General features: G+C 37.4%; 1 protein-coding gene across 8 annotated transcripts in view; it reads left to right on the forward strand.

Moving 5' to 3' along the window:
• Positions 1-23680, forward strand: part of SYTL4 (synaptotagmin like 4) — a 169523-nt gene that overhangs the window by 121735 nt on the left and 24108 nt on the right. For all 8 annotated transcript variants that reach the window (XR_010838691.1, XR_010838692.1, XM_067023651.1 and 5 more), the window contains 4 exons: positions 4452-4634; positions 4886-5101; positions 5242-5351; positions 5583-5685. Coding sequence is in view for 6 of the 8 variants with exons in the window: in XM_067023651.1 (XP_066879752.1) it covers positions 4525-4634; positions 4886-5101; positions 5242-5351; positions 5583-5685 (539 nt within the window). In the remaining 2 variants the exon portion in view is untranslated. The remainder of the gene's footprint in view (positions 1-4451; positions 4635-4885; positions 5102-5241; positions 5352-5582; positions 5686-23680) is intronic.

A 23680-nucleotide genomic window follows, 5' to 3' on the forward strand; every position in this document is an offset into this window, starting at 1 on the left:
TATCCTTGTAGCTTATTTAATATGATCTCCCATTTTGATGGTCCATTTTTCAATTTGTCTCTCTAGTTGTACATAATCTTCCTTTATATATTTGGAGGTGTTTTATTAGTGCCTATTAATAAAACATACTAGGTTTTTTTACTCTATGTAGTGGTCTTATCTTTTATAATGCTTTTATTATTTTGAAGTTTTATTTTTTAGATATTAATATAACTACCTCACCTTTATTTAGGTTTACATTTATCTGGTATATTTTTTCCATCTTTTTTACTTTCGGTCCTTCCTGATCTTTATGTTTTAGATGTGTCCCTCATGAAATGGCACATACCTGGATTTTAAAATTTTATATAGTCTGTTAACCTCTGTATTTTAAAGGATGAGTTTTACTCATATATTTTTTTGTTTGTTGATATATTGGAGCTTGTTTTTACCACCTTATGTTTTGCTTTCTATCTGTTTCAGTTTTTCTATGCTTTTTCTCCTTGCCTTTAAAATTTTTTTTGTATTCTGTTTTATTTTCCCCCCTACTGACTCTGCAAGATCGCATCTCAAGTGAGCTGGCTAGTAACAGGGTTAACATTGGAAATAGCAACCTATGGTCTAAGGTGGGGTGGGGGGTGGGATGTGGCTTTTCTAAAAGGAGTCACATTGGCAAGTGATGGGGGAGAGGAGGCAGGGAGCTGATGGAGGTCATGGCTGATGGATTCTAAAAAGGCTTTTTTTTTTTTTTTTTACAAGGGTGAAACAAGGATGTCTTATGGGAACTAGGGGAAAGGGAAGTGGGGGTGTGAAATGAATGAGGACTTAAAATAGAACCTGAAAGGACTAGGTAAGGGAACTGAACTAAAGGCATGTAAAGAGACTTATGGGGGACAGTGAGGGTCCAGCTGAGATTGTAGACCAGGAATTATGTAGGACCTGGGTATAGGAGCAGACAAGGCAGACTACTGTAGCATTGGTACAGGTTTGGTATTTTGATGGACAGTTGCTGCAGAGAGATGAAGGTGCATGGATATGGAAGATATTGGTGAGAGTGGTTCAAATGTTGAGCCATCTGGAGTCCAGGATGGGTAGGGAAGGAAGATAGATCAACAGGAGGCAAGTAGACCAAGAGAAAATGGAGGGTGGGCTCAAGAGACTGTGGTCTTAATGAGGTTGAAGAACAGGTGTAGTGGGAGTAAGCTGTAATTGAAAAGTAGGGATTCTTGAATTTAAGATTTCAGAGGGGGGCAATTCTGGTTGGGCAAGTCCATGAGTGAAAAATAAAGGGAAGATGTACAGTATTAGCAGTTCCATTTTGTTATGGTGCTGTCTTTGTTTCCTCAATGACACCGTTACTTCCTTGGCTTTTACTATTACTTGGTCTCATTATTGTGCCAATGTGCTTGTCTCATCACAGAACTCTGCTGCCTCTCCACAGACATCAATTTTCTAATAAATCTGGTTTTGCTCTCATTTCCAGTATGCCTGTGCCATTCTTGGTCTTTAATTGCCAGGCAATTGGTGATACCTATTTTATCTAGGAGCCGCTGATTTTTTGCCAGTTCTTCAGCCATAATCACACATATGGGAATTCATTTCCGCAGTGCTTTTGATTGCTCTGTTCAATATTTTATAATTGCTTTGGCCATGATCCTGCCTGGACAGAGCCAGTAGAGCACTAGCTCTAGAATCTGATTGCCTGGGCTTGAATCCCAGCAACTGCAATTACTTTCTGTTTATTCTTGGGCAAGTTAACCTAACCTCTCCTGAGTCCTCATCTATAAAATGTGGATAATAACAGTACTCATTCTTGGGGTTGTTGTGAGGATTAAATTAGTTGATATATGTAAAGTACTTGTTGCCTGGCATGTAATAAATTCTCAATAAATGTAACTGTTGGGGTGATGATAACAGTGATGATGATCAACAGTAGTGGTGGCATATGCAACACAATGTGCCAAATGCAGTGTTAGGTGCTGGGCCAGTTACACAGAAGAATATTGAAAAAGTCTTTGTTCTCATGGAGAGTATATATTCTCCTTGGGGATAAGAATTAAGACTATTTCCCCAAGACTACTTAAGAAAGGGCCTATGAAAGAGGCTTAGCATCGTATAGTTCAATAAAGACCAAGAAATAGTGAAGTCAAGAAAATATTGAGATATCTGGAACCTGTGTTGCTTTGCTGTGTTGTTTATACTCTGTTGTGTTGTCAGTAATTAGTTTAAAAAAGTGAAAAGCGCTGTTGTGTAGTTTCAAGGGAGAGCAGAGAAGGTAAGTATGATTCTCATTTCCTTTCACTTGCTTTGTCTATCCTGGGATGTTTGACTCTTATGACAACCAAATCTATATTTTCAGATGCAGTCTCTCTTCCTGAGGGTACAGCTTTATGCCTCCAATTACTTCCAGAACCTAATTATCTGGATATCCAGTATGCAGCACAAACTCAATATGACTGAAATGAAACTTCTTGCCTTATTTCCACACCTGTTTCTTCTCTTACAGCCCTTATCACTGTCAGAACTGTTACTAGTCAGTTGTTTAACCTTGACATACACAGTAGGCATCTTTGCCTTCACCTTCTTCATCCTCTCCACTCAATCAGTCACTCCATTCTGTCAGTTCTACTTCTCAAACCTATTCTGTGTTCTTTTGTCTTCCTGTTCTGGTTTAAGCCTGCCCTGCAGCAGATTCAGCGAGTACGTGTACTCCAAACGTGTGTTCCAAACATCGTGATGGGACCTTTAACACACATTATTTAATTTTCTTGACAAGTTTGAGAGGTAGGTCATTTCGTAGATGAGAAACCAGAGGATGACAGAAATACAGTGATTTTGCCTAGTTGGTTAGAAGCATAGTTAAGTAAACCTAGGTTGTCTTTTTGTCTGGATTATTATAATAATCCCTCTGTCTCCTTTGAATTGTTTTCTTTTTTGAAATTTAAAAGTAAGACATGTTTGTAAAAAAAATCAGAACTATGTAAAGTAAAAAGTAAAAGTTGCCCCCTTGCAGCTCTGCTTCTCAAGAGAAACCAATAATAATGGGTTTTGTTCTAGACCTTTTTCTTTGCATATACAAATGTATAGATAAGTACTTTACCAAAGAGATCATTCAAGTGCAGTCCTGAAATGACTTTTTTCCCACTCAGGAACATATTTTCATACAGATCTAACACATTTTTAAAATAGATACATAGTATGCCATCATATGGAAGTATTGTTTTGTTTAATGATTTCTCTGTTAAAGAACTTGTTTTTGCTCTTACAAATAATATTGCAGTAACTTTCTTGTATGTATACCATGCATACACATTTATGTGAATATTTCTATTAGGTAGGTTCTTAGATGTGGTATTGCTTGCCTAAGGAGTATGCATATTTTACAATGTGTTACTAACTGTACTTCAATTTGTCTTTTGAATTAGTCTTCCATGCTATAGCTGGAGCGATCTTTGTAAAACAAATTTGAGTATGTGATTTCCCAATATCAAAAACAAAGCAACAACAAAGATGCTCGATGGATTTCTATTGTCTATGTCATCAGTTTTAAAATTCTTAATTTTTAAGAGTATTCGAGAGCTACATAATCTGGTTTCAACCTGTATTTCCTACCATTCTCCCCAACCAACAAACATATACTCTGTTCTATAAGGTAAAATCCACCTGCTCTGTAAAACCTTCCACATGTATAGTTCTCTCTCTTTCCTCTCTAGGCAAGATAGAACTAGTTACTCCCTTCTGTAAGTTCCCATAACAATTTTTTATCCCTTTAATAGCACTTAGTACATTGTACTGTGTGTGTATCTGTCTCCCCCTACTACTCTGTGACCTTCTTAAAGACAAGAACTGTGCCTTACTCATCTCTGTATCCCCAGCACTTTGCCCAATACCTGTGATTGGGTTCTCAACAAATGTGCATGAAATAGGTGAACATATTCTTGAGGTAGTGTTAGCAATAAGGACTTTGGGAGATAGAGTAGGTGACAGCAGTTTTGAAGTGTAGCAGAAAGCTGACTGAATCCTGGGAACATGGATGTTGGTCAGGAAAGGGGAAATGGGTTTCAACTGGCAGAGGTCCCTGTGTGGTTTTCTCCACTACAGAGACCAGCTGTCTGATTATTTGGCTTAACAGACTTGTTACTTGAGAACATTAAAAAAAATTGAAAATTGGATGATTGAGGATACACTTTGGTGGAGGGGGAATTTGACTCAGCTGTTCTGTGCTCTTTCCAGGCTTATGTTGAAAGACCCAACCCTTTGGCAGAGTCATGAATAAATGTTTCTTGAAAAATCAAAGCCTCTTCATTTTCAGGGTAGGATTCACCTGGGAATAGGAATGGTAAATTGGTCACATACTTCTATGTTATCTCTAGCCTGGCTCAAGGGGGAGGTAGCCCACCGAAAGGCTCTAGGGCTGTGGGCCTCTTCTGGAGTAAATTACCTGTGCAAAATTCGTTCTTATCTTATTTCAGGCAACTCTGGGGTAGCTCTCCTGGCCTGGTAGCTTTGAAGAAAGAAGAGTAGAAGGAAAAACTAGAATAAGTCATGTCGGAGATACTTGACCTCTCTTTTCTGTCTGAGGTGGAAAGGGATTTGATCCTCAGCGTTCTCCAACGGGATGAGGAGCTCCGAAAAGCAGATGAGAAAAGGATTAGGTAAGAGTCCCAGAAAAATCATGGGATCCCAGACCTTTAACCAATGATACCTGGACTTTTCTTTATACTTCTCATCTGACTTTCAGAGGAACTTGTGTATGAGGTTTACAACTCCTCAGTGGGTCAGGTTGAGCTCTGAGGTTGTTGCTTTCACAGAACCAAATAGTCTTACTGTCTCTACCCCTCAACCCCTCTCCAGCCAGCTTATGCAGATTTCAAATCAGTTGTGTTTCTCTTTTTGGTCTTGGCAGGCGACTGAAGAATGAGTTACTGGAGATAAAAAGGAAAGGGGCCAAAAGGGGCAGCCAACACTATAGTGATCGGACCTGTGCCCGGTGCCAGGAGAGCCTGGGCCGTTTGACTCCCAAGACCAACACTTGTCGGGGTTGTAATCACCTGGTGTGTCGGGACTGCCGCATCCAGGAAAGCAATGGTACTTGGAGATGCAAGGTGTGCGCCAAGGAAATGTGAGTGTTAACTTACGGCTGAGTAGAGAGAAGAAATGAGGCCCCAGTTGTGGTTAGAATTTCTCCCCTTATCCTTTGTTGGTTGAATGTCAAGGGCCATTTTTTTTATCCATATGTCATTTTCTTTTATTACTTTGCAGAGAGCTGAAGAAGGCAACTGGAGACTGGTTTTATGACCAGAAAGTGAATCGCTTTGCTTACCGCACTGGCAGTGAGATAATCAGGATGTCCCTGCGCCGCAAACCTGCAGGTACCGGACCTGTCGGGAAACGGTTCCTCGAGGTGCTTGACCCTCTGCTGTGGGTAATAGACCCTCTGCTGTGGAATCTTATTGTATTCTTATTGGTGGTGTCTTCACTCCATGAGCTCAGCCTGTTTGTAGGCAACATGAAGATTGTGTTGCCATCCTTTCTGCAAGCGTGCTGTGTTTCCCTTCCCCACCCATCACCACCCCTCTGCCATGCTTTTGTTTGTCTTGAAGTGAATAAAAGAGAGACAGTGGGACAGTCCCTCCTTCATCAGTCACAGATGGGCAATATCTGGCCAGGAAGAAAGATCATTCAGGAGCAACAGAAGGAACCCAGGTAAGAACCAAGCAATCATTTAAAGAACTGCTACACATTTCTTTAATTCTTTTATTTTTGTACTTCTATTTGTAAAATAATAGGTGCTCATTGTAGGCAAATTTGGAAAGTACAGAAAAGAATAAAGAAGGAAGAAAAAAAACCTTCCTAATCCTGCAACCCACATATAAACATTAACATTCTGGTATATTTACTTTGTGCTTTATAAGAATAATTTGAAGACAAATACAGATAACACATACTCATTATTAAACATTTAACCAGTATAGAAAACAATAAAGAAATCAACAAATCACCCAAATTCTTACTACCCCAGTATTCATATTATGTGAAAATTATTTCAGATATCTTTTGTGCATATATATAGATAGAGGGATGGGTGGATGGATAGACTGAAAAACCTTTATAATATTGGGTCATAATATATTAAATTAAAAGCTTTGTTTAATTTTACTTGAATTTGACAGAATAAAACACTGAAATAAAATACAGGAATTGCTAATCTTCAGACGAATGTTTCTTTACCATATAAGATATTAGTCATTAATATCCATTTAAGCTTAAGAAAAAATATTATGAAAACCATTGAGCAGTTAGTCATTTTTTTGTAGTGTCTTTTTGGTAACAGCCTTATCAAGCTATAATTCATACACCATATAATTCACCTATTAATAGTGTACAATGCAATGGGTTTTAGTATATACACAGAATAGTGCAACCATAACCTCAATTGATTTTATAACTTTTTGTCACCTTAAAAAGAAACCGTGTACCCTTTAGCTATCAGTGACTCCCCAACCTCCATATCTTTCCCATCCCTAAACAGTCACTGATCTACCTTTAATTTCTATATATTTGCCTATTTTGTACATTTTATTTAAATGGAATCATACAATATGTGGTCCTTTGTGACTGTCTTGTCTCACTGAACATAATGTTTTCAGGGTTCATCCATGTTGAAGCATGTATCAGTACTTCATTTCTTTTTATTGCCAAATAATATTCCATTATATATATATACCCCCATTTGTTTATCCATTCATCTGTTGAATGACATTTGGATTGTTTCCACTTTTTGGACTAATGCTATTATGAACATTTGTATTGAGTTTTTGTGTGGACATATGTTTCCATTTCTCTTAGAAAGATACCTAGGAGTGGAGTTGCTGGGTCAAGTGATCATTTAGTCATTTTGTAAATCTCCCTTTTTCAATATTAAACATTATCAGTGGACTCTACTATGAAGAAGGAGGAGATTAGCTTCCTAACACTTCCTCCTAACACTTTCCCCTACTCCCACTTTTTATTCATCAAATTATTTTTACTTTGTCAGGGCTTACAACATTTACATTCTGTTATGCAATCATAAACCATCTGCTTGTTTTATCTGTTTGTTTAGTTTTAGTTCATGTTTAAAAGGATCTTATACTTACAACCAGGCTTTGGCCCATGGTTTATCTATATTTCTGAATCCTTTACTTTGACTTATTTCTTGATTGTCAGGATTTTATCATTGAGAAGTTCCTTCAAGAAGAGGTTGTGGGTGCTATATTCATTTCACTCTTTCATGTTAAGAATGTCTGCCTAGTCCCTTTATGAATTTGAATGATGTCTTGGCTGGATATTATATTCTTGGGTTACACTTTCTTTCCCTTAGAATATTATAGACATTACTCCATTGTCTTCTGCCACTGAATGTAACTGAAGAAGTCTTAGGCTAGCTAACCTTTTGTTTTTCTCCCTTGTAGGTAACACACATTGTGTGTGTGTGTGTGGTGTGTGTGTGTGCGTGTGCACATACATGCACACACACATGTGTGTGTCTGAATATGCCTGAAAATTTCTTTTTATTTTTCTTGAAGTTTAGTAACTTAACAAGGATAGATCTCAATGGTGATCATTCTGTTAAATTTTTCCCTAATACACAGTGTACCCTTGATGAATTCTTTCTTCATTGATGGAAAATTTTTCTGCATTGTATCCTGTGAACTCTTTCTATTTCACTAGTTAAGTTCTCCACTTCAGGTACATTGGATTTCTTCATCTTCCATTTCTGTCCTTTTACTATCAAATGCAAAAGAAAAAGAGAAAGGTGAAAGCAATTAATCATAATAACCCAACCCTTTCTTCTGTGCTATTACTTTGATTTTCAGCCATTTTCTTTTTTCCATTTCCTCCCTTCTTCCCTCCCTCCTTCCTTTTTGCTGTATCTAATTTACTGATTTGAATGAATGATCTTGTTTAGGTTTTAATTTATTCTTTGCTCTCAGTTTTCCTTTTTCTCTAATTTTATTGTTTCATCATCTTGTATTGAGCTCTTTTGCCTTATCAAATCTATATTCTTATTAAGTTCCTGTGTAAGTCTAAAGCATTCACAAAAAAACTACTTATTTTCCTATGGTTATATTCTTCTCCACAATGGGTTCTTTGTTCATCATGCAAGTTCTTTCTGTTTCTCCCCACCCCATGTCATATTTATGTATCTTCTAGACCACTTCTTATCATTCTACTCATGTTTAACATGGGAGGTTCTGTGTGTATTTTTTGTTTGCTCTGATATAGTGTGTGAATTCTTCTTGACAGGCTTTTCATCTCAACTTGACACAATTTATCTGTTCTCCACACTCAATTATACTTTAGTTTAAGGATAGAAGTTACTTTCTACAAAAGACCTGTACTCCAAAAACTATAAGATGATGATGAAAGAAATTAAAGACCACACAAACATACCGTGTTCTTCAATTGGAAGAATCGATATTGTTAAAATGACCATGCTACCCAAGGCAATCTACAGATCTAATGCAGTCCCTATCAAATTACCAACAGTATTTTTCATAGAACTGGAACAAGAAATTTTAAAATTTGTATGGAAACAAAAAAGACCCTGAGTAGCCAAAACAATCTTGAGAAAGATGATTGGAGCTGGAAGAATCAAGTGCCCTGACTTCAGACTATACTACACAGCTACAGTAATCAAAATAGTATGGTACCAGCACAAAAACAGACACATAGATCAATGGAACAGGATAGAAAGCCCAGAAATAAACCCACACACTTATGGTCAATTAATCTATGACAAAAGAGGCAAGAATATACAAGAGAGAAAAGACAGTCTCTTCAGTCAGTGGTGTGGGGAAAACTCAACAGTTAACATGTAAAAGAGTGAAATTAGAACATTCTCTAACACCATATACAAAAATAAACTCAAAGTGGATTAAAGACCTAACTATAAGACCAGATACTATAAAACTCCTAGAGGAAAACATAGGCAGGACACTCTTTGATATAAATCGCAGCAATATTTTTTTGGACCTGTCTCCTAGAGTAATGGAAACAAAAGCAAAAGTAAACAGATGGGACCTAGTTAAACTTGAAAGCTTTTGCACAGCAAAGGAAATCATAAACAAAATGAAAAGACAACCTACAAAATGGGAGAAAATATTTGCAAATGATGTGACTGACAAGGGATTAATTTCCAAACTAAACAAACAGCTCATACAGCTCAATATCAAAAAACCAAACAACCCAAACAAAAAATGGGCAGAAGACTTTTTAAATAGACATTTCTCCAAAGAAGACATACAGATGGCCAACAGGCACATGAAAAGATAAAAACAAATTAAAATGATAATATGGTACCACCTCACACTGGTCAGAATGGCCATCATCAAAATGTCTACAAATGATAAATGCTAGAGAGGGTGTGGATCAAAGAGAACCCTCCTACGCTGTTGGTGGGAATTTAAATTGGTGCAGCCACTATGCAAAATAGTATGGAGGTTCCTTAAAAAACTAAAAATGGAGTTGCCATAAGATCCAACAATCCCACTCCTGGGCATATATATGGAAAAAACAAAAACTCTAATTCGAAAAGATACATGCACCCCAAGGTTCATAGCAGCACTATTCACAATAGCCAAGATATGGAAGCAATTTAAGTGTCCATCAACAGATGAATGAACAAAGAAGATGTGGTACATATATACAATGGAATACTACTCAGCCATAAAAAGAAAGAAAGAATGCCATTTGGAGCAACATGGATGGACTTAGAGATTATCATACTAAGTGAAGTAAGTCAGACAGAGAAAGACAAATACCGTATGATATCACTTATATGTGGAATCTAGAATGTGATACAAATAAACTTATTTACAAAACAGAAATAGACTCACAGACATAGAAAACAAATTTATGGTTGCCAAAGGGGAAAGGGGTAGAGAGGGATAAACTGGGAATTTGGGATTAGCAGACATACACTACTATATATAAAACAGATTAACAACAAGGACCTACTGTATAGCACAGGGAACTATATTCAATATCTTGTAATAACCCATAAGGGAAAAAAATCTGAAAAGAATATATATATATATATAGATAGATAGATAGATAGATAGATAGATAGATAGATAGATAGATGCATATAACTGAATCACTTTGCTGTACACCTGAAACATTGTAAATCAACTGTACTTCAATAAAAAGTAAATAAGGGCTTCCCTGGTGGCGCAGTGGTTGAGAATCCGCCTGCCGATGCAGGGGACACGGGTTCGTGCCCTGGTCCGGGAAGATCCCACATGCTGCTGAGTGGCTGGGCCCGTGAGCCACGGCCGCTGAGCCTGGGCATCCGGAGCCTGTGCTCCGCAATGGGAGAGGCCACAACAGTGAGAGGCCCGCAAAAAAAAAAAAAAGTAAAAAAAAAAAAAGTAAATAAAATACAGTACTTGGGAAAAAAAGAAATTGCTTTCTATATACTTCTTTTCTGTAACCTGAGGGGAGGGGCAAAATACAACTTGGGGATCCTGGGTTTCAGTCTGCTGAAATTCTCTTAAATGTCTGGGCTCACTCAGTCTAGCTCTGGATGCATCCTCTAGCTCATACCAGTGACCCTGAGAGATGACATCCCCCAGCAGGCTTGTCTGCCTCTGTTGGGGTCTCCCAGTGATACCTGGGGCTGAAAATCTTGAGGATTTTTGTTTTCCTTGTCTTACCCCAGGACTATCTGCTCACTTAATCTGTACATCTCCACATTGGAAGGAGTTTTGCTGAGCTAGATCTTTCTTCTGTTTTCTGAGCCATGACTTTTTCAACTTTATGACTTGAGGCTTTATTACTTTCCTCATTTGGCTACTGCTGGTGAATTTTTAACTTTTTATTTGTGTTTTTTTCCCCTAACTTTCTCTTGGCCAAAGAGAAATGACTTTATCATGTTTTATATGATTGATGAAAAGCAATATAGAAATAAATCAAATGAGTCCCCAGTAACCTCACTTCCTCTGCCCCAGACAGGTCTTGTTACCAGTCATTAATAATTTTGATATATGGACTACCAGACTGTCTAAATGTACAAATATGGCTTGGATTTTTCAAGTTTTAATTTCTTTTTACAAAAGCATCGTACTGTATACATGTTAAGTGAAAAAAAATGAGACAGAATTTTAAAAACTCAAGAATACAGATAATATGGAGAATGGGCAAAAGATTTGAACCTTTTACCAAAGACAATATACAGATGTCAAATAAACACATGATAAGATGCTCAACATCATTAGTCATTAGGGAAATGCAAATTAAAATCATTATACGATGCTACTGTGTACCCACTAGAATGGCTAAGATTATAAAGACTGACTATACCAGGTTTTTAATTTAAATTTTTTATTAAAGTATAGGCAATTTACAATCTTGTGCTAATTTCTGCTGTACAGCAAAGTGACTCAGTTATGCACATATATACATTCTTTTCAAATATTTTTTTCTGTAATGAATTATCCCAGGAGATTGGATATAGTTCCCTGTGCTATACGGTAGGACTTTGTTGTTATCCATTCTAAAGAAATAGTTTGCATCTACTAACCCCAAACTCCCTGTCCATCCCTCTCCCTCCTCCTATCCCCCTTGGCAACCACAAGTCTGTTCTCTATGTCTGTGAGTATTTCTGTTTTGTAGCTAGGTTCATTTGTACCATAGTTTAGATTCCACATATAAGTGATATCATATGGTATTTATCTTTCTCTTTCTGACTTCACTTAGTATGGTAATCTCTAGTTGTGTCTGTGTTGTGGCAAATGGCATTATTTCATTCTTTTTCATGGCTGAGTAGTATTCCATTGTATGTGTGTACCATATCTTCTTTATCCATTCATCTGTCGATGGACATTTAGGTTGTTTCTATGTCTTGGTTATTGTGAATAGTGCTGCTTTGAACACAGGGTTGCATGTATCTTTTTTTTGTGTGGTACACGGGCCTCTCACTGTTGTGGCCTCTCCCATTGCGGAGCACAGGCTCTGGATGCACAGGCTCAGCAGCCATGGCTCACGGGCCTAGCCACTCCGCGGCATGTGGGATCTTCCCAGACCGGGGCACGAACCCGTGTCCCCTGCTTCGGCAGGAGGACTCTCAACCACTGTGCCACCAGGGAAGCCCACATGTATCTTTTTGAATTATAGTTTTGTCTGGGTATATGCCCAGGAGTGGGATTGCTAGATCATATGGTAACTCTACTTGTAGTTTTCTGAGGAACCTCCATACTGTTTTGCATAGTGGCTGCACCAATTTACATTCCCACCAACAGTGTAGGAGAGTGGCTGCACCAATTTACATTCCCACTAACAGTGTAGGAGGATTCCCTTTTCTCCACACCCTCTCCAGCATTTGTTACTTGTAGACTTTTTGATGATGGCCAGTGTGAGGTGGTACCTCATTATAGTTTTGATTTACATTTCTCTAATTAGTGATGTTGAGCATCTTTTCATGTGCCTGTTGACCATCTGCATGTCTTTTTTGGAGAAATGTCTCTTAAAGTCTTCTGCCCATTTTTCAATTGGGTTGTTTGTTTTTTTTGTTTTTGAGTTGTATGAGCTGTTTGTATATTAAGCCCTCGCCGGTTGCATCATTTGCAAATATTTTCCCCATTCTGTAGGTTGTCTTTTCGTTTTGTTTATGGTTTCATTTGCTGTGCAAACGCGTGTAAGTTTGATAAGGTCCCATTTGTTTATTTTTGTTTTTATGTCTATTGCCTTGGGAAACTGACCTAAGAAAATATTACTACAGTTTATGTCTGAGAATGTTTTGCTTAGGTTCTCTTCTAGTTTTATGGTGTCATGTCTTATATTTAAGTCTTTAAGGCATTTTGAGTTTATTTTTGTGCATGGTGTGAAGGTGTGTTCTAACTTCATTGATTTATATGCAGCTGTCCAACTTTCCCAGCACCACTTGCTAAAGAGACTGTCTTTTTACTATTTTAGATTCTTGCCTCCTTTGTCAAAGATTGACTGTACATGTGTAGGTTTATTTCTTGGCTGTCTATTCTGTTCCATTGATCCATATGTCTCTTTTTGTACCAATACTGCACTGTTTTGATTACTGTAGCTTTGTAGTATTTTCTGAAGTCTGTGAGAGTTATGTCACCTGCAGACAGGTGTTTTTTTCCCCTCAGAATTACTCTGGCAGTTCTGGGTCTTTTATGGTTCCATGTAAATTTTTGGATTATTTGTTCTAGTTCTGTGAAAAATGTCATGAGTAATTTGATAGGGATCGCATTAAAGCTTCCAATCCAAGAGGGGTATCTTTCTATTTCTTTGAATCGTCTTTAATTTCCTTTATTAATGTTTTATAGTTCTCAGCATATAAGTCTTTCATCTCCTTAGTCAGATTTGTTCGTAGGTAGTTTTTTTTTTTTTGCTGCAATTCTAGAAGGTATTTTTTTTAACATTCTCTTTCTAATATTTCATTGTCAGTGTAAAGATGCAGTCAATTCTGGGTGTCAACCTTGTATCCTGCTACTTTGCTGAACTCATTTATTAGATCTAATAGTTTTTGTGTGGAGTCCTTAGGGTTTTCTATGTGTATTATCATGTCATCTGCATATAGTGACAATTTTTCCTCTTCCCTTCCAATATGGATACTTTTTATCTCTTTTTCTTGTCTGTGGCTAGGACTTCCAATACTATGTTGAATAGAGGAGGTGAGAGTGGGCATACTTGTCTTGTTCCAGAGTTGAGCATGAAGGCTTTCAGCTTTTCACCATTGAGTATTACAATGGCTGTGGGTTTGTCATAAAGGGCTTTTATTATGTTGAGCTATGTTCCCTCTATATCCATTTTGGTAAGAGTTTTTATCATCAATGGATGTTGAATTTTGGCTTTTTCTGCATCTACTGAGAGGATCATGTTTTTTTTACTTATCTTTTGTTTATTTGGTGTATTACATTGATTGTTTTGTGTATGTTGAACCATCCTTGTGAACTTGGGATGAATCCCACTGGTTGTGGTGTATGGTCTTTTTAAATGTGTTGTTGGATTCGGTTTGCTAATATTTTGTTGAGAAGTTTTGCATCTATATTCATTAAAGATATTGGCCTATAATTTTCTTTTTTTCATGGTATCTTTATCTGGTTTTGGTATCAGGGTGATGGTGGCGTCACAGAATGTTTTTGGGAGTGATCCCTCCTCTTCAATCTTTTGGAAGAGTTTGAGAAGGATCAGTATAAGTTCTTTGTGTGTTTGCTAGAATTCACTTGTGAAGCCATCTGGTTCTGGACTTTTGTTTGTAGGGAGTTTTTTTTTAACATCTTTATTGGAGTATAATTGCTTTACAATGGTGTGTTAGTTTCTGCTTTATAAGAAAGTGAATCAGCTATACATATACATATATCCCCATATCTCCTCCCTCTTGCATCTCCCTCCCACCCTCCATATCCCACCCCACTCGGTGGTCACAAAGAACCGAGCTGATCTCCCTGTGCTATGCAGCTGCTTCCCACTAGTTACCAGTTTTACATTTGGTAGTGTATATATGTCCATGCCACTCTGTCACTTCGTCCCAGCTTACTCTTCCCACTACCTGTGTCCTCAAGTCCATTCCCTACATCTGCGTCTTTATTCCTGTCCTGCCCCTAGGTTCTTCAGAACCATTTTTTTTAAGATTCCATATATACATGTTAGCATACGGTATTTGTTTTTCTCTTTCTGACTTACTTCACTCTGTATAGCAGACTCTAGGTCCATCCACCTCACTACAAATAACTCAATTTCGTTTCTTTTTATGGCTGAGTAATATTCCATTGTACATATGTGCCACATTTTCTTTATCCATTCATCCGTTGATGGACACTTAGGTTGCTTCCATGTCCTGGCTATTGTAAATAGAATTGCAGTGAACATTGTGATACATGACTCTTTTTGAATTATGGTTTTCTTGGGGTATATGCCAAGTAGTGGGATTGCTGGGTCATATGGTACTTCTATTTTTAGTTTTTTAAAGAACCTCCATTACTCTTCTCCGTAGTGGCTGTATCAATTTACATTCCTACCAGCAGTGCAAGAGAGTTCCCTTTTCTCCACACCCTCTCCAGCATTTATTGTTTGTAGATTGTTTGATGATGGCCATTCTGACTGGTGTGAGGTAATACCTCATTGTAGTTTTGATTTGCATTTTTCTAATGATTAGTGATGTTTTGCATTCTTTCATATGTATGTTGGCAATCTGTATATCTTCTTTGGAGAAATGTCTGTTTAGGTCTTCTGCCTATTTTTGGATTGGGTTGTTTGTTTTTTTGATATTGAGTTACATGAGCCGCTTGTAAATTTTGGAGATTAATCCTTTGTCAGTTGCTTCATTTGCAAATATTTTCACCCATTCTGAGGGTTGTCTTTTCTTCTTGCTTATGGTTTCCTTTGCTGTGCAAAAGTTTCTATAGGTCCCATTTGTTTAGTTTTGTTTTTCTCTAGGAGATGGGTCAAAAAGGATCTTGCTGTGATTTATGTCATAGAGTGTTCTGCCTATGTTTTCCTCTAAGAGTTTGATAGTGTCTGGCCTTATATTTAGGTCTTTAATTGATTTTGAGTTTATTTTTATGTATGGTGTTAGGGAGTGTTCTAATTTCATTCTTTTATTTGTAGCTGTCCAGTTTTCCCAGCACTATTTATTCAAGAGGCTGTCTTTTCTCCATTGTATATTCCTGCCTCCTTTATCAAAGATAAGGTGACCATATGTGTGTGGGTTTATCTCTTGGCTTTCTATCCTGTTCCATTGATCTATATTTCTGTTTTTGTGCCATTACCATACTGTCTTGATTACTGTAGCTTTGTAGTATAGTCTGAAGTCAGGGAGCCTGATTCCTCCAGCTCCATTTTCCTTTCTCAAGATTGCTTTGGCTATTCGGGGTTTTTTGTGTTTCCATACAAATTGTGAAAACTCTTGTTCTATTTCTGTGAAAATTGCCATTGGTAGTTTTATAGGGATTGCATTGAATCTGTAGATTGGTTTGGGTAGTATACTCATTTTCACAATGTTGATTCTTCCAGTCCAAGAACATGGTATATCACCCCATCTGTTCGTGTCATCTTTAATTTCTTTCATCCATGTCTTAATAGTTTTCTGCATATAGATCTTTTGTCTCCTTAGGTAGGTTTATGCTTAGGCATTTTATTATTTTTCTTGCAGTGGTAAATGGGAGTGTTTCCTTAATTTCTCTTTCAGATTATTTATCATTAGTGTATAGGAATGCAAAAGATTTCTGTGCATTAATTTTATATCCTGCTACTTTACCAAATTCATTGATCAGCTCTAGTAGTTTTCTGGTAGCATCTTTAGGATTCTATGTACACTATCATGTCATCTGCAAACAGTGACAGCTTTACTTCTTCTTTTCTGATTTGGATTCCTTTTCATTCTTTTTCTTCTCTGATTACTGTGGCTAAAACTTCCAAAACTATGTTGAATAATAGTGGTGAGAGTGGACAACCTTGTCTTCTTCCTGATCTTAGAGGAAATGGTTTCAGTTTTTCACCATTGAGAACGATGTTGGCTGTGGGTTTGTCATATATAGCCTTTATTATGCTGAGGTGAGTTCCCTCTATGCCTTCTTTCGGGAGGGTTTTTATCATAAGTGGGTGTTGAATTTTGTTGAAAGCTTTTTCTGCATCTATTGATATGATAATATGGTTTTTCTCCTTCAGTTTGTTAATGTGGTTTATCACATAGATTGATTTGCATATATTGAAGAATCTTTGCATTCCTGGAATAAACCCCACTTGATCATGGTATATGATCCTTTTAATGTGCTGTTGGATTCTGTTTGCTAGGATTTTGTTGAGGATTTTTGAATCTATGTTCATCAGTGATATTGGCCTGTAGTTTTCTTTCTTTGTGACATCTTTGTCTGGTTTTGGTATCAGGTGATGGTGGCCTTGTAGAATGAGTTTGGGAGTGTTCCTCCCTCTGGTATATTTTGGAAGAGTTTGAGAAGGACAGGTGTTAGCTCTTCTCTAAATGTTTGATAAAAGTCTCCTGTGAAGCCATCTGGCCCTGGGCTTTTGTTTATTGGAAGATTTTTAATCACAGTATCAATTTCACTACCTGTGATTTTTCTGTTTACATTTTCCATTTCTTCCTGGTTCAGTCTCAGAAGGTTGTGCTTTTCCAAGAATGTGTCCATTTCTTTCAGGTTGTCCATTTTATTGCCATAGAGTCGCTTGTAGTAATCTCTCATGATCCTTCGCATTTCTGCAGTGTCAGTTGTTATGTCTCCTTTTTCATTTCTAACTCTGTTGATTTGAGTCTTATCCCTGTTTTTCTTAATGAGTCTGGCTAATGGCCTAACTTTGAGGGTTTTTTTGTTCTTCTCTCTCTAATTGCTTTAGGTGTAAGTTTAGGTTGTTTATTTGAGTTCTTTATTGTTTCTTGAAGTAGGATTGTATTGCTATAAACTTCTCTCTTACAACTGCTTTTGCTGCATCACGTAGGTTTAGGGTTGTCATATTTTCATTGTCATTTGTTTCTAGGTATTATTTCATTTCCTCTTTGATTTCTTCAGTGACCTCTTGATTATTTAGTAGTGTATGGTTTAGACTCCTTGTGTTTGTGTATATTACAGGTTGTTTCCTGTAATTGATATCTAGTCTCATAGCATTGTGGTCGGAAAAGATATTTGATATGATTTCAATTTTCTTAAATTTACCAAGGCTTGATTTGTGACCCAGGATATGATCTATCCTAGAGAATGTTCCATGAGCACTTGAGAAGAAAGTGTATTCTGTTGCTTTTTGGATAGAATGTCCTATAAATATCAATTAAGTCCATCTTGTTTAATGCATCATTTAAAGCTTGTATTTCCTTATCTATTTTCATTTTGGATGATCTGTCCATTGGTGAAAGTGGGGTGTTAAAGCCCCCTACTATGATTGTGTTACTGTTGATTTCCCCTTTTATGGCTGTTAGTATTTGCCTTATGTATTGAGGTGCTCCTATGTTGGGTGCATAAATATTTACAATTGTTATATATCTTCCTCTTGGATTGATCCCTTGATCATTATGTAGTGTGTCCTTCTTTGTCTCTTGTAATAGTCTTTATTTTAAAATCTATTTTGTCTGATATGAGAATTGCTACTCCAGCCTTCTTTTGATTTCCATTTGCATGGAATATCTTTTTCCATCCACTCACTTTCAGTCTGTATGTGTCCCTAGGTCTGAAGTGGGTCTTTTGTAGACAACATGTATATGGGTCTTGTTTTTGTATCCATTCAGCCAGTCTGTGTCTTTTGGTTGGAGCATTTAATCCATTTACATTTAAGGTAGTTGTAGATATGTATGTTCCTATTACCATTTTCTTAATTATTTTGGGTTTGTTATTGTAGGTCTTTTACTTCTCTTGTGTTTCCTCCCTAAAGAAGTTCCTTTAGCATTTGTTGTAAAGCCGGTTTGGCGGTGCTGAATTCTCTTACCTTTTGCTTGTCTCTAAAGGTTTTAATTTCTCCATTGAATCTGAGTGAGATCCTTGCTGGGTAGAGTAATGTTGGTTGTAGGTTTTTCTCTTTCATCACTTTAAATATGTCCTGCTATTCCCTTCTGGCTTGCAGATTTTCTGGTGAAAGGTCAGCTGTTAACCTTATGGGGATTCCCTTGTATGTTATTTGTTGTTTTTCCCTTGCTGCTTTAATATTTTCTTTGTATTTAATTTTTGATAGTTTAGTTAATATGTGTCTTGGCGTGTTTCTTGGATTTTCCTGTATGGGACTCTCTGCACTTCCTGGACTTGATTGACTATTTCCTTTCCCGTATTAGGGATGTTTTCAACTATAATCTCTTCAGATATTTTCCCAGTCCCTTTCTTTTCTCTTCTTCTTCTGGGACACCTATAATTCTAATGTTGGTGTGTTTAATGTTGTCCCAGAGGTCTGTGAGCGTGTCCTCAATTCTTTTCATTCTTTTTTCTTTATTGTGCTCTGCAGTAGTTATTTCCACAATTTTATCTTCCAGGTCACTTATCCATTCTTCTGCCTCAGTTATTCTGCTATTGATTCCTTCTAGCGAATTTTAAATTTCATTTATTATGCTGTTCATCATTGTTTGGTCTTTAATTCTTGTGAGTCTTTGTTTGTTCTGGTGGGTTTTTATCTTGCTCCTTCATCTGCTATGTGTTTCTCTGTCTTCTCATTTTGCTTAACTTACTGTGTTTGGGGTCTCCTATTCGCAGGCTGCAGGTTTGTAGTTCCTGTTGCTTTTGGTGTCTGCTCCCAGTGAGTAAGGTTGGTTCAGTGGGGTGTATAGGGTTCCTGGTGGAGGGGAGTGGTGCCTGTGATCTGGTGGATGAGACTGCCTCTTGTCTTTCTGGTACACAGGAGCACATACGATGGTGTGTTTTGGGGTGTCTTTGACCTTATAATGATTTTAGGCAGCCTCTGTGCTAATGTGTGGGGTTGTGTTCCTGTCTTGCGTGTTGTTTGGCATAGGCTGTCCAGCAATGAAAGCTTTGCTGGCCGTTGAGTGCAGCTGTGTCTTAGTGTTGAGGTGGAGATCTCTGGGAGAACTTTTGCCATTTGATATTACATGGACCCAGGAGGTCTCTGGTGGGCCAGTGTCCTGAGCTTGGCTCTCCTACCTCAGAGGCACAGGTCAGACACCTGGCTGGAGCACCAAGACCCTGAGCCACACGGCTCAGAAGAAAAGGGAGAAAAAAAGAAAGATAGAAAGAAAAAATAATAATAAGATAAAATAAAGTTATTAAAATAAAAATATTATGAAACACTAAAATGTAGTAAAAAAAAGAAAAAAGAAAGAAGAGAGCAATGAAACCAGAAAACAAATCCATCAATGATAAGAACCACTAAAAACTATACTAAAAAAAAAAAGAAATGGACAGAACCCTAGGACAAATGGTAAAAGCAAAGCTATACAGACAGACTCACACAAGGAAGCATACACATGCACACTCACAAAAAGAGAAAAAGGAAAAAAGAATATCTATCTATATATATATATAAAAGAAGGAAGAGAGCAATGAATTCAATAAACAAATCTACCAGTGATAATAAACTCTAAATACAAACTACGATCAACATAAAACCAGAAACAAATTAGATGCAGAAAGCAAACCCCAAGTCTACATTTGCTCCCAAAGTCCACCACCTCAATTTTGGGATGATTCATTGTTTATTCAGGTATTCCAGATTTGCAGGGTACATCAAGTTGATTGTGGAGATTTAATCCACAGCTCCTGAGGCTGCTGGGAGGAATTTCCCTTTATCTTCTTTGTTTGCACAGCTCCTGTGGTTCAGCTTTGGATTTGGCCCCGCCTCTGCATGTCACCTGAGGGCATCTGCTGTTCGCTCAGACAGGACGGGGTTAAAGGAGCAGCTGATTAGGGGGCTCTGGCTCACTCCGGCCAGGGGTAGGGAGGGGTACAGATGCGGGGCAAGCCTGTGGCAGCAGAGAACAGCATGACGTTGCAACAGCCTGAGGCATGCCATGTGTTCTCTGTAGGGAGTTTTTAAAAATTATAGTTTCTGTTTCACTTCTAGTGATCAGTCTGGTGGGCTTTATGTTTCTAGAAAGTTGTCTGTTTCTTCTAGGTTGTCAAATTTTTGTCAGAAAATTGTTCATATTATTCTCTTATGGTTTTTCTTGTATTTCTGCAGTATCCCTTGAGGTTTGTCCTTTTTCATATGTTATTTTGTTTATTTGGGTTCTCTCTCTTTTTTTCTTGGTGAGCCTGGCCAGAGGTTTGTCAATTTTGTTTACCCTTTCAAAGAACCATCTCTTGGTTTTGTTTACTTTTTCTATTGTCTTTTAAAATTTGTATTTTGTTTATTTCCTCCCTGATCTTTATTACTTCCTTCCTTCTGCTAACTTCAGGTTTTGTTTGTTCTTTTTTTTGAATTCCTTTTGATGTTGTGTTAGGTTGTTTATTTGAGATTTTTCTTGTTTTTTTAGGAAGACCTGTATTGCTATGAACTTCCCTCTAATAACTGCTCTTGCTGCATCCCATAGATTTTGTATGGTTGTGTTTTCATTTGTTGTTTTCTCAAAGTATTTTTAAATTTCCGTTTTGATTTCCTCATTGACCCATTGGTTATTTAGTAGCATGTTGTTTAGTCTCCATGTAATCATTTTTCTGTCATTTCTTTTCCTGTGGTTTCTTTCTATTTTCATGCCATTGTGGTCAGAGAAGATTCTTGAAATAATTTCTGTACTTTTAAATTTGTTGAGGTTAGTTTTGTGCCCTACTATGTGGTCAGTCCTAGGCAGTGTTCCATGTGCAGCTGAAAAGAATGTGTATTCTGTCTTTTTTTAGATGTAATATCTTGAAAATATCAATTAAGTCTAACTGTTCTATTGTATCATTTAGGATCTCTCTTGCCTTACTGATTTTTTGTCTAGATCTGCCCATTGATGTGAGTGTGGTGTTAAAGTTTCCTACTATTATATTCCCATCAGTTTCTCCATTAATGTCTGTTAGTGTTTGTTTTATATGTTTGGGTTCTCCTGTATTAGTTGCATATATGTTGATAAGTGTAAAATTCTCTTCTTGTATTGATCCTTTCACCATTATATAGTGTCCTTCTTTATCTTTCTTTATGGCCTTTGTTTTAAAGTCTGTTTTGTCTGATATGTTAGGTAATTACTGATACGTATGTATTTATTGCCATTTTAAACCTTGTTTTCCAGTTGATTATATGTTTCTTCTTTTGTTCTTTTCTTTTTCTTTTTGTTTTTCTTTTTGTGGCTTGATAATTTCCTTTTATTTTATGCTTGTGTTCTCTTCTTTTTGTTTTTTGTGAATCTGTTGTATATTTTTGATTTGTCGTTGCCCTGTTTTTCAAGTATGTTAACCTCTACCTATATCTGCTTGCTTTTGACTGATAGATATATAGGCTCAAACACATTCTAAAAAAAAAAAGAATCTACATTTTCTTACTCTCCTTCCCCACACTTTATGATTTTGATGTACTCTTTTACATCTTCGTGTTTATCCTTTTGCTGTTCCTTGTGTTTATCATCACTTTCACAAATAGGTTTTTTTTTCTCTTTTTGATCTGTATACTGGCTAATTTAAGTGATTTACTTTCCAATTGTGATTTCCTCCTTCCTACGTCTTCTTGCTTCTTTTCAATTTAGAGATGACCTTTCAATATTTCTTTTAGGATAGCTTTAGTATTGCTGTATTCTTTTGGTTTTTGCTTGTCTAAGAAATTCTTTATTTCTCCTCCCATTCTAAATGATAATCTTGCTGGGTTGAGCATTCTAGGTTGCAGATTTTTCTCTTTCAAGACTTTGAATATATTTTGCCACTCCCTTCTGTCCTGCAGCATTTCTGTAGAGAAATCAGCTGATAGTCTTATGGGGGTTCTCTTGTAATTAACTCTGTTTTTCTCTTGCTGCCTTTAGAATCCTCTCTTTAACTTTTTCCATTTTATTATAATATGTCTTAGCGTAGGCCTGTTTGGGATCATCTTGTTTGGGACCCTCTGTGCTTCTTATATCTGGATATCTGTTTCGTTCTTAGGTTTGGGAAGTTTTCAGCCATAATTTCTTCAAATACATTTCCTTTCTTTTTTCTTTTATATTTATTTATTTATTTATTTTTGGCTGCATTGGGTCTTCATTGCTGCATGCGGGCTTTCACTTGTTGCGGCGAGCAGGGCTACTCTTCGTTGTGGTGCATGGGATTCTCATTGTGGTGGCTTCTCTTGTTGTTGAGCATGGGCTCTAGGTGTGTGGGCTTCAGTAGTTGTGGCGTGCAGGCTCAGTAGTTGTGGTGCACGGGCTTAGGTGCTCCACGGCATGTGGGATCTTCCCAGACCAGGGCTCGAACCTGTGTCCCCTGCATTGGCAGGTGGATTCTTAACCACTGTGCCACCAGGGAAGTCCCCTTCAAATACATTTTCAATCCCCTTTTCTCTTTCTTCTCCTTCTGGAATCCCCATTATGCATAGATCGGCATGTTTTATATTATCCCATAGGTCTCTTATATTGCTTTCACTTTTTTTTTTTCATTTGGCTTTCTGCCTGCTGTTTTGATTGGGTAATTTCCATTATTCTGTCTTCCAGATCACTTATTCTTTCTTCTGCATTATTCATTCTGCTGTTCATTGCCTTTAGCTCAGCTTTTGTCTCGGCAAATGAATTTTCTAATTTTTCTTGGTTCCTTCTTATAGTTTCTCATTCCTTTTTATAGTAATCTGCCTTTCTGTCAATAGCCTTCCTTAATTCCTTTAGTATTTTCATTATCTCCTATTTGAAATCCATGTCTATTAAACTGAAGTGGTCTGTTTCATTGTTTGTTCTTTCAGGACAATTTTCTTGGTCTTTTAACTGGGAGTGGTTCCTCTGCTTCTTCATTTTGCTTGTATTTCTCTTACCCTGTGAGTTTAGGAGAAACAGTTATCTACTGTAGTCTTGGAGGGCTATTTATATGCAGGAGTGTTCCTGCGTAGGTCGTTTGGGTTTAAATGTTTTTGGCATGAGGGCTGTTTTTGGTTTGGTTGCTTGCCATCTCTTTCCTCAGCGTGTGTTGGCTGTGCATGCTCCAGGGGAGATGGCAGGGGTAGGGGGGCAGAGGTTGGTGACTGGTCACAGGACCCTTGGCAGTGGTGGGTCTTGCACACTCCCAGGGAAGTGGGGGCACTGGCTGGCACCTGGTCATGGGACCCTTGGTGGCAGTGGGCTGCACACCTTCCTGGGGAGGCGGGGGCAGTGGTTGGCACTCAA

Source organism: Kogia breviceps, chromosome X (assembly GCF_026419965.1).
Source record: "Kogia breviceps isolate mKogBre1 chromosome X, mKogBre1 haplotype 1, whole genome shotgun sequence".
In the NCBI taxonomy this organism is placed as follows: Eukaryota; Metazoa; Chordata; class Mammalia; order Artiodactyla; family Physeteridae; genus Kogia; species Kogia breviceps.